This window comes from Perca fluviatilis, chromosome 6, assembly GCF_010015445.1.
Source record: "Perca fluviatilis chromosome 6, GENO_Pfluv_1.0, whole genome shotgun sequence".
NCBI classification, from domain to species: domain Eukaryota; kingdom Metazoa; phylum Chordata; class Actinopteri; order Perciformes; family Percidae; genus Perca; species Perca fluviatilis.
Window position 1 is genome coordinate 34,269,220 of NC_053117.1, and position 11,759 is coordinate 34,280,978.

Genomic DNA, 11,759 nt, shown 5'->3' on the forward strand with positions numbered 1-11,759 from the left:
AAGCACACTTTTTTCTTATTACTTATTGTAAATCAAGAAAACAATTCAATTGTGGAATTAATAGAAATATTTGTTCTCTGAAAGAGTGCTCTATATTTTGGAACAACATGTATGCAGGGTTGAGGAGTGACTAGTTAAGTGTAATGAAATTATGTTATTAAATTACTAAATTAATGTAATTGTATTTAGTTGTATTACTGAGGTAAAATGTGTAATTTAATTAATCAAATCAAAAGGAAATTGCTTTGCATTGATAAAGTAATCCAAATTAAGTAATCCAAACCAAATTTAATATGGGTAAGCAATTACATTTCCAAAGTAACCTTCCTAACACTGAATGTATGTGAGATTCAACACATTCTTTCTGTTGTGTGACTGTGTGGAATTTCTTTGAATTGCCATGAATTTAATTCCACTTCCTGTCATTCAAATTCAAATTCAACTTCCTGTGGGGCGGAGTCAGTTCTATTAAAATACCAATTCATGAATTGAATGGAGGCCAATTCTGAAATTCTGAATTTTGCGCGAGCCTGGTTTTTAAGCAGTAGGTTGTTGAGTGTTAAGCAGACTTCATTCTCTTGTTCACCCAGCAGAGAGCAGCAGAGTACTGAAGGAAAGGCAGAATGGATCCATCTACTTGTAGCCTATTATTAACTTTGATGCTGTATCTTGTCAGTGTTTCCTCTATTTTGATTTGACCGTGTCGGCCCCCCACGGCAACATTTCTGCCCCCCACAGTATCAGAAATAGGGCTGCATTGTTAGAGTGCATAACGTTCGTCATTTTTTTTGTATTATTTACATGCATGTTGAAGTAGTGACACTGCATTAAGATAATGTAATTAATAGTGGGTTTATTGTTATTTGCTACAGAATGCTTAGCCTATGTCAAGATCAAAGTTGGCCTATATAGTAACTCAAAAAATACAGTTCAATCACAACTGAAAATATGCCTCATTGTGTGTGTGAATAGAGGTGAAACACTGCTTGTCAAGCAGACTGTTAATATAAATGGTCAAGACAGTTGTACACAGTACAGATTGCAGTAAAAAAAAAAGAAGCTAAGTTAGCTCAGCTGGTCTCCTCTCCATCCAAGAGTCCAAACTCCGCAATTTTGGGGACAGAGCATTCTCCAGAGCAGCTCCCAGGCTCTGGAACTCCCTCCCCCAAGAGATCCGCACCTCTGAGTCCCTCACCATCTTCCAGTCCCGCCTCAAGACCCATCTCTTCACCTCTGCCTATCCCTAGCCCACGACCCCCTCCCTTTTCAAATGTGTCTGAATCTTGTTGTGTTTTGTTTGTTTTGTTTTGTTCTGTTTTTGTGATATACCTCCCATGTAAAGCGATTTTGAGTCCATGAAAAGCGCTATATAAATTCAATTTATTATTATCATTATTATTATTATTATTAGCCTACCTTCTCAATAGACCGAGTAAAAGTACAGAGAAAAAATGACAATATTTTCAATTGGACTGAATTAAATTATACTAGAATGGTCAAAGTATAAGCTCAGTTAGTATATTAAGGTCGATTTCTATTGTATTTTTATATAACTTTGGCTTGGTATTGTTAATAGTAGTAGTCCCTGTTTTTCCTCTGTATAAAAGACAACATACTACGTCTTTGGACTTTGTAAATGTTGCGAATCAAAGACAAAGTGAACCTTTGGTGATAAGGAACGTCATATTCCCTACTTGTCCCGACAACCACAAAAACACCATCATCCAACTGTGAAACTGCACCTTTCCTGAGTCAAACAACAACCAGATCATTGGGTTGTACCACGCTGAGATTTCCCTGTCATTGATAAGACTACGCCCCCTCACCTCTCCCCTGTTTTAGTCCTGCTGCAGCTGGACTGTTTGTGTGATCCCACAGGTTAAAGTGTGTCTCAGCATTTATCATGTACCTTCAGCTGAGTGACGCAAACGATTGAACATCAACATGTTTTGGTTTACACTGGACTTTATCTGCATTCTGTGTTAATGGACTGTTGAGTTTGTAAGCTGCTGAAATGACTGCAAACATAGATCTTGGAAAATATAGTTGAATACTATATAGACTGCATAAAATAGTTAAATACATATAAGACCACTGGAAGTAGTTAGTTAGTTAGTTAGTTGTTGGAGACATTTCACCTCTAACTTCTCAAATGGCTTACTGTAATTTAAATAACTGTTTGAGGATGTAAGAGGTAAAACTATCCAATGTTTTTTTTTAAGCAAAAATTCAAAAAGATTTAAACAGATTTGTGTGACAGAGCCGTGTTTGGTGGAGTTCAGGGTGAGGGCTCTGTGCAGGCCAGTCGAGTTCTTCAACACTAAACTGGGAAAACAACAACTGTCTTATGAAACAGAAGTACACGGGCCAAAGTACAATATTGTCTAAAATATCACTTTTTGCTGCATGCAGCATGAAAACTTGCCTTCTTTGGAACTTTGGAGCAGAGAAAAAATAGCTAAACTCCATCAATAGCATGAAGTTACAGAACTTTGCTGTGTGTGTGTGTGTGTGTGTGTGTTTGTGTGTGTGTGTGTGTGTGTGTGTGTGTATGTGTGTGTGTGTGTGTGTGTGTGTGTGTGTGTGTGAGGTTCTGCAGTAGCACTTGGCGTTCCTTCAGCACCTTTTGGCGCTCATCCTTGTTGTCGCAGTTTATTTCAGCCTTCATCCCTCCCTCCAGCCTTTAACAGAGAGGTCAGGCCTAAATGTAACTACTTCACACTCATGGGCAAATAAATTATGCAATATTATTATCTGTGGTAACATCAGCAAAGAAACTGGTTGCAGAGAGACAGATCAGGACTATTTTAGCTTTCCAAAAGCTTCTGTTTAATTGAGACTAAAGTAGCAGAAATAAATTGAGGGAACTTACTCACTTTTTGTCAAAATCAAAACTTGTTTATCGATTATTCATGTTTTACTTTGTTTTGTTTTTTTACTTATTATTTTAATATATTGTGAGTTTGTTTTTCTAACTGATACATATTTTTGGATGAGTCTGTTTTGACGTGTCTGACTCAAACTGAGCATAAAGCATTTTAATGTTGATGGTCTTCTGTTGGCCTGTTTTTTGGGGATAATAGAGTTAAAGTTGCTTAATAGTTAATACTGACACATTTTCTGGCTCTAAAAAACACAACAAATATTAATTTTCTCAAACTTTGTATGAAAGTAATATTTCCAAAGCAATTTAATGTATTTATTTATTTATAAATATAACATAAGCCTATAATATTTATATTTAATTTGTATCAATAGTTTTAGGAGTTCATGGCTCATATACCCGCCAGGAGCCCCTTATGTCCACTTCTGCACAAAGACTGTTAATAACTAATTAAGTAATAACTAATTTTACAGTCAATCCTTCTGCCACAGTTTAAATTAAACAAAAAACGGGATTGGTCAATCCTTGCTGGCTAAAAGGGGGAACAGGATTGGCTGGCCGTTCTCCGTTACTTTACGCAAGATGAAGGCGCGATCGAGCCGAGCCCATCAATGGGAGGCCTCAGCGATTGGTCAGTAGTAAAATGACGTTAGGATGCCGGCGGTACAGCCAATGTCGTAAAGCTATTCCGGGAAGGGGCGTACCCTTCAAGACGGGTTCATACTTTAGAAGCCGGCGTTTCCTTACCGGCGTTTCATTCTTCTCTTACCCCGTGGAGTAGAGACATCGCTGGGGCTATTTATTTATTTATTGTAGTTTCTTTTAAAATTTCCGAAGCCAAACATGCTCGGCCTGTGCCTTTACGTCCCCGTGTCCAACTCAGACCCGGTTGAAGTGGAATATTTTGAATCTAACGGACTGCCGTCGGAACTGAAGTCCCTCTTTAACAAACTGAGCGTGTTCCTTCCGTCGCAGGAGTTTTCAACCTACCAAAGGTGGCGAAAGGTGAGCGGGAGAAACACTTGCCTACTTATCGCTTTATATCTGTGTCAACAATTACAACCACCTGCTTGTTTAAATCTCCTTACTTTGACCATCACTAAATCCTTTCTTTCCGGGCACCGGAAAGCTTTAACATGGGGTAGCGAAAGACCTTACGACTAGGCCGCAAAATTACCCGGCTTCCAGAAAAGTCGCTACCGAAACCTAGCGCGGGCTACAGACCGTAATTCATTCAGGGAATATCCACCCTAAAAAGGAATTTATGCTATGCTATGCTATTGCTGGTGAATTTGAAAAGTAGGTGAAGTCAGTATATGCTGCCATATGCAACTGTAACGTTATGCTTAAATTAGTGTCTGATTTCATGTTAATCAATTTCTGTACTTTAAAGCTTCGAGTTTGTAAAAAGTGAGACTTCAAAGTCCTAAAGCAGGTCGAGGTGCTTTATAAATACTGGGAATCTCTCAATCCAGAGAAATGCACACAGCTCTAATTTACTTATTACTTACACATGAAATTTGAACTGTTCCTCGAGTTTTGTGCTAAAAGGTTGCACTGCGCTGTGACTCATGCTCATGCTGACCGGTCAGAAGTTAAGGGGGTCACATTTTTCTTCGTGAGTGACATGATTGCACGTGCAAAAAAAAAAATAGTTCAATATGAACTACTTTGGTATGACAATATAGGTTAGCATCTTGGGCCTCCAGCAAAGTCAACTGCCACTTGGCTTTTTCTCTGGTATTTCAGACATTAAGGAAAATGGCATGCAAACACTAACCAAACCTGGTCACTTAGTACAGGAATAGCAATAGAATTAAGATTCGACATACAATTCCCCTTTGGCCGTGCAGGAAGTCACATTGGTGAAGTTGTGCAGGTAGTTTAATGTGAGCTGCAGGGGAGAGCAGAATGTTCTGCAGAGTATCATTACAGTGTGACAGCCGTGTGCCTGCCCTATGGGCAGCGGGGTCAGGTTTACACTGTCAGTAGGCTGGAGGACTGCCTGTGTCCTCGTCTTGTTTTAGCTCAGGACGTGTGAGCTTAGACTGGATTTAAGCGGTTGGCAGCTCAGCCTGCAGTTCAGGTCACAGATAAGACCAGAGTTTGACCAACCCCCCCTCCTCTGTTCTGGGAGTAACTTGTCATCCCAGTAATTTAATAACGCCAAGAGCATTTCGGGTTAGCAAATGGGGTCATAATGCTGTCTGGTGGGGTCATAAAACACAAGTAAGGACACCGTTTAAACCTCCAGTCACATTCAGCCAGGATTGGCAGTCAGACAGGACATTGGAGTGCATTCAGAACTAGATGTACCAGTTACATAAGTGGAAGTGAATTATTTTAATGGGTTTGTGCAAGTGACTCTCTGCACACCACTGCACCATGTCATCTGCTTCTGTGGTTTTTCCCTGAAGCTTTGTGTAGAAACAATGTACTATCAAATTTGGTTTGCATCGATTAAGTGGAATTCTTAGTCCCCCAACTCAAATTATTCAAACTCTGCTGTCCTTTTTGTATCTTACTCAAAACAAAGAACCATGTCTCACTGCCTGTATATGTTTACCCTGCAGAAAACCTTAAAAGGGGAAGAAAATAATGCAGATGGACAGCTGGACTTTGAGGAGTTTGTTCACTATCTGCAGGACTATGAGAAAGATCTGAAGCTTGTGGTGAAAAGTCTCAACAAGAAGAATGCAGGTATGAGGCTGGAACCCAGACGTTGCAGATGAAGCTTGGTTTCATCTTTCACTTTGTCAGTAGCTCACCTACAGTATGAGACAACTTTTTCTTACACCTTTTCTTTGTTTCCTTTTTAAGGCCACGTTGATCCTAATGAGTTCATGCAGTCTCTTAAGGACCTCGGTGTGCATATTTCCATGCAGCATGCAGAGAAAGCCCTTAAGAGGTAATTTAATTTGTCCATTTCATCCACTGCAATCCTGGATTGTTTGATTGAGGTGCTCAATGTCTTACTTTTTTCTTACGTTTTTCTCTCTTTTTAAAGCATGGATAAGAATGGAATGATAACAATCAGCAGTGAAGACTGGAGCAACTTCCCCTTGGTGGAGAAGACTGAGAACATTCCTGAGATCATCCTCTACTGGAAACACTCCACGGTTAGTTCAACAGTCTGCACTGAAACCACAAGTCTCTGCCCAAAAGGGAACTCATGTAGAGACAGCTGAGCTGTAAAAATTCACTACCAGAACCTTCACAGGGAAGTTGAATAATTTTTTTTTTCTTCATTTGAAGAAAAAATAATGTGGAAATAACAAGAATTCCACTGTTTGTATCAGAAGTTGGTGTTGCATAAATCTTCCCATGTCCTATTTTGACCCAGCCTTAGTTCCGATAACGGTATCAGGGTGTTCGATAATGGTTTCACTCAAGCTGGAACTAATCAAAGTACATAGGGTGTTTCACCTTCTTCCTGTCTGGGAAAGAGCAAATTCCCTGAAGGGCTCAATGTTGTGCGTCAGCAATTAAGCCCCTATTAAGCTATGAACTCAGTTGGTCCCATTCCGTGAGGATTATGTCGGAAGGATTTATCTTATGTAAAAGAGAGCAACTATCAGTCAGCAAGTGGAAACTGAAATTATCTAGCAGTGCTCCTGCAGGAGGTAGGTGTGATCTGGGGTGCTGTACAAGTTACGTCATGGCTGTTCCTTCTAATGAGGGGACACTGACGGGGCTAAGAATAGATCTGGAGTTACCCGTCCTGGGAGGCCAAGCAGAATGCAGCCAAATTACTGATGAAACCTTTTTAAAATTTGAGAATTCTGTTAAAAGGGGACCAGATATCCAATGCTGCAGGTTTAGACAGATGGAGTTTGTATCCTCATCCTGCTCCTAACTTGGATCATTTTGTCTCCTTATGGACTTTGCCCTGTACCTTACTGGAGCCTCATTAACATTATGGCTCAGATTTCACAGCAGTACAGCGTGTCCTTACTTAGCCACTGAAATCAGTTGAATCATGACCTCCACCTGCTGGGCTGTCTGTAAGAACAAATCTGGTGCTCAATGACGGCCACAGTGGTTAGTTACTGTGGCATGAGAGTGTGATGCATGTGCTGCCCACAAGAGAACTGTTCAGAACAGTACACCTGCAGAGCGGCAGGTTTTTAGTGCCACCTGTGTAGATTTTTACTGGCTAACTGGATGTTTGGTTAAGAAGAGGAACTCTAAATGACAGCTGTTGGTGGTGAAGACAAACGAATAGCCCAAATAAAGAAAGTTCTACTAAAACCATCTCATGACATTGGACCCTTCTAGTGAGGTCTTTGGACAGGGCAGCTACAAATGTAGGGAAATTAGTCTTATAGGCCATCATTCCAACTAATAATTCCTCTTGTCTCTCAATTCTTGGCAGATCTTCGATGTAGGCGAGAACCTTATGGTGCCTGATGAGTTCACTGTAGAGGAGAAGCAGACTGGGATGTTGTGGAGGCACTTGGTCGCAGGTGGAGGAGCTGGAGCCGTTTCAAGGACCTTCACCGCTCCCCTGGATCGACTCAAAGTCATGATGCAGGTAAGGTGCTGGAATCAGGGAAAGTGTGGTGTCTTTGGGAACATGGCAGTGGGTCGATGAAGTTGTGGAAACTCTTTATCTTACAGTAGAGAATTATCATCAGCATGTGGGGTGATATGGACCAGTTTTCAGCCATTTTTCTTAGCCACCCAGACATAATGTAAATCTTTCCAAAAACCTGCCGAATTTGTAAGATTTTAGGCCCTAAAAATCTAATTTTGAATTAAAACAAAATGTAAATGAGGTTCTCCCAGAAGCCGCAATTAACCTCGTTTCGTAACCGCAGGTGGCACAATCCAGAAGGAACTAGATTTCCTAAGAGCCAGAAACAAGTTGATGTTTAACAGACAGTGTGTAAGAGTGGGGGGGGCCAGAGTCCAGGCACTGACGACTGTTAAAGCCAGGCCACTCTGCCGACCAATGACTGGGTCGTCTCCCCTTCAACTGCGTAAACTTCACCGTCATAAATGGGATAAAGGTCTTAACTGCGCAGAGTCAGATCTGTGTCAGTGGAACTGATGTGCGTCAGTTGTCAGGTGGAAAGTCGACTTTGAGCCCCTATCGATTGGGTCATTTTCTCAACGACTTATTAAACAAACCTTGTTGGCCTAGTTTAGGGTCCAAAGTCACGTATGGCACTTTTATTTATTTATTTTTTTTTTCACAAGCCATTAAAACAAAGTCAGGTCTCCAAATAGTATGAGGATTGTATCTAATTGACGACTTCTTCAATCTCAGGTTTATGGCTCTCGAACCAACAACATGTGCATCATGAGCGGGATGATGCAGATGATCAAAGAGGGTGGTGTGAAGTCGCTGTGGCGAGGAAACGGTGTCAACATCCTCAAAATTGCCCCCGAGTCAGCCCTCAAGTTCATGGCGTATGAGCAGGTATGACAAGTGACGCTTGCTGTAACTCGAATGTATAATTCCTGACACTTAGTGTTCATGTATTAATGTAATTTTTTTTTCTCGATTGGCTTCTCTAGATCAAACAACTAATCTGCAGCGAAAAGGAGACTCTGAGCATCGTGGAGCGATTTGTTGCCGGGTCTCTGGCCGGAGTGATCGCCCAGAGCACCATCTACCCCATGGAGGTGACTATCAGTTTAATTACATCTGCTCTAAAAATAAAAAGCATCAGGAAAGCTTTATTTAGGAGCTGGCAACTAAATGTTTGACATTTTCTTTATTGTATATGTCCCAGGTCTTGAAAACCCGTCTTGCTCTGAGGAAGACCGGGCAGTACTCGGGTATCTTAAACTGTGCAAAGCAGATTATCAGGAAGGAAGGACTTGCAGCGTTTTATAAAGGCTACGTCCCCAACATGTTGGGCATCATCCCCTATGCAGGCATCGACCTGGCAGTGTATGAGGTGAGCACTCACACTCACACACACACGTGCACTATCTAAATCTCCGTGGGTTTGTTCGGCTTGCATTCTTTAGCCTCTAGCCTCTTAGCCTAGTTCATCTTCTTACTAATGAACTAAACACATTCCCTTTCATTATTGTGACTCTACTTTTAATCAGAGGAAGAATGTTAATCTTTTCAGCTGCACATTTACAGTTTTTCTTGCCTTTTTTAACTTTGCACATAGTGTCAATGCCAATATAAAACTGCACCAAACTGAGATGCATAACACAATTGGAATGAAATAATACTGCAACAAAAGCCATATACACAAGCGTAGGTTTAAAGAATTTGCTTTTTTTTTTTCTCATCTCATGGTTTTCCCTCCTCAGACACTAAAGAACCACTACCTGCAGCAGTACGGCACCAACGACACCAACCCGGGCGTGTTCGTCCTGCTGGCCTGCGGCACAGTGTCCAGCACCTGCGGTCAGCTCGCCAGTTATCCTCTGGCGCTGGTCCGCACCCGCATGCAAGCACAAGGTGAGGCCTCTGCTCCACAGATACTGCACCTTTTGTCAATTACGGCATTTTTGAACCTCAAAGTATCTTTTTTTTTTTTTTTTTTTTGGCATTTGCTTAAACAAAAAAGAATTTAGGCCAGAGCTGTAATGATTAATCAATTGACCGTAAATGAACCAGCAAATACTTATTATTATTACTTATTATTATATTGATTTATTGTTTGAGTCCAGAGAATTTTTGACATGGAAAAAGAGGGACAAACGAGGAAGCTCCTAATTCTTTAGTCACAGTAATATTTCTCCCATCATCTTAAGTGTAACTGGTTTTATTTTTTTTTCTTTACAGCTGCAACAGGGGGCAACCAGCAGGTGACAATGTCTGGTTTCTTCAAGCAGATCTTGCAGACCGAGGGCCCGACGGGGCTCTACAGAGGCCTGGCCCCCAACTTCCTCAAAGTCATCCCTGCCGTCAGCATCAGCTACGTGGTGTATGAGCACATGAAGACACAGCTGGGAGTGAAATCGCGCTGAAACCAGCCCTCTCATTGTCATGTTACTTCTAAGCTTGAATGTGACAAGCGGACCTTTGGCCCCGCTGGGGGTTTGTGGGACGATCTCATTCTGTGAATGTCAGCTGACGAAAGACGAGAAAGGCCACTTGGAAAGGCCAAGGTGGAGGTTATGGACTCTGTGAGCTCAGGATGTCAGGATTGTGACTGCTGCTATTTGTTTTTTAAATAAGTTTGTGTTAAGAGCTGAAACGAAAAACGTTGTATGGATGTGGGTAATTTGTTAATCGAGGACCAAATGGTTTTTGCTCTTTCTACAATTTTTGAGTTTTGGTGCCTGAGCAAGTGTCTTTTTTTTTTTTTTATTTTTTTTTTGTGTGTGTGACACTAAGCTTTGGTCGGTCAGTTCAATGCATCACCAGCATTAGTGTTACACAACTCTACTGAAAACGACTCCTATTCAGAGCACTATTTACATGGCAGATAGCATAGCATTTATTGAGCTCTTTTGAAAAGTTGTATTTAACAGTTATGTCTATAGTAAGAAATGATCCTCCCTAAAGGAGAGGATTTTGCACATGTTGAGTTTGCTCTCTCTCCACCCCTTTCCCAGATGAATGAATGATTGGATGACAAGAATTTGTGACAGACAATGGAGTATTTATTTCCATCCGTCCTATATTTATTGTTTTTATTGTCTAGGAGAGAGGGAGAGGACTTACAATGCTGCATGCTTCCTGTCTGCAGAGCCAAATGTGCGATTTGATAACTGTTGAAATGCAGTGAGTGTTTTCAGGGTGGGAAATGAACACCAGGCAACAGCCTTAACATGTGGCTATGAAACACTAAATATAGTTGTCTGAAATGTTTTGAACAAGGTTGGAGTTTGTACTCCTTAAGCACTGTAGATGAGGTTTGAGACTTAAAAATAACTGTTCAGATTATGTGTAGATGGTTTTGCCTTTAAAGGTATAAATGTCTTAATGTTGACCTCAGGTTAAGGGCAGATGTTTAATTCACAGAAAAGCAGTTATTTTTTTCTTATCCCATCTATACTTGGATAAACAAGGGCTTTGAAAAGGATTAGCAACATAATGCACTTTAATCAATGCTTGAAGGGCCTCTGAATGAATCTGAATTCAATCCAGGTATTAGGATTTAATTCTTTTGTAAAGGAGTTTTAGTCTTGTTTTAATGGACCATTTTGATGCAAATAAAAAATGCAAATTCTTGACAGTCTCGAGTCTTTTCCTATTGTACAGAATCATGTAGATACAGTATAAGAGCTGTGATTTGTCCAATGCTGCCACTATCTGCATGGATAGATAAGACTGCAGAGCTAAGACAAAAACATAATTCCCCCCCCCCCAAGTTCTGGTGAGCTGCAGAGGTTGTGGGTTTGAATTTGACTGGTGATTTCTTGCATGACTCCCCCTTCTATCCCCTTTCTCACCTAGCTGTCCTGTCAATTAAAGGTGGAAAAGCCCAAAAAAATTAGAATTACTGCAGAAAACTGCAGATATTTAAATGGGATGGGATTTGTAAACAGTGTTATATAACAGTTGACTAGGATTACCAGTGGTGGAATGTAACTGAATTCATTTACTCAAGTACTTAAGTACAATTTAGAGGTACTTTTACTTGAAGTATTTCCAATTTTAGCTTATTTACACTCTTACTCCACTCTGAGGCAAATCTAGTTTTTACTTAACTACATTTATTTGATAACCTCAAATAATTTGCAGATTCACATTAAAATAAAAAATATACAAGCTACCCAGCAGTATATAAAATAATTAAAAATAGCTTTACCTTTACCAGCTGCAGCATTATAATACAATAAATACACACACACGTATAACATAACAAGTGGTTGTTATATAACATAGGATTACTGTCGATTAAAACTCGTTTGACTTTTTTCGCGGAGGGTTCAGTTCGCCTATTTTGTCCTT

General features: G+C 40.5%; 1 protein-coding gene across 1 annotated transcript; it reads left to right on the forward strand.

Annotated features, from left to right (window-relative positions):
• Positions 1–3,727: 3,727 nt before the first annotated feature.
• slc25a25a (solute carrier family 25 member 25a) lies at positions 3,728–11,036 on the forward strand. The gene is made up of 10 exons (XM_039803801.1): positions 3,728–3,889; positions 5,458–5,584; positions 5,705–5,792; positions 5,892–6,003; positions 7,260–7,418; positions 8,157–8,309; positions 8,408–8,515; positions 8,626–8,793; positions 9,164–9,314; positions 9,642–11,036. The coding sequence occupies exons 1-10, from the start codon at positions 3,728–3,730 to the stop codon at positions 9,824–9,826; spliced, it is 1,413 nt and encodes a 470-aa protein (XP_039659735.1). The 3' UTR covers positions 9,827–11,036.
• The last annotated feature ends 723 nt before the right edge of the window (positions 11,037–11,759 follow it).

What these genes read in the sequence shown, in the direction of transcription:
- slc25a25a (XM_039803801.1), top strand. Translation starts at nt 3,728, where the DNA reads ATGCTCGGCCTGTGCCTTTACGTCCCCGTGTCCAACTCAGACCCGGTT. An exon ending in GCACCATCTACCCCATGGAG is followed by an intron (nt 8,516 to 8,625) that starts GTGACTATCAGT and finishes TATATGTCCCAG; the next exon opens with GTCTTGAAAACCCGTCTTGC. An exon ending in TCGACCTGGCAGTGTATGAG is followed by an intron (nt 8,794 to 9,163) that starts GTGAGCACTCAC and finishes TTCCCTCCTCAG; the next exon opens with ACACTAAAGAACCACTACCT.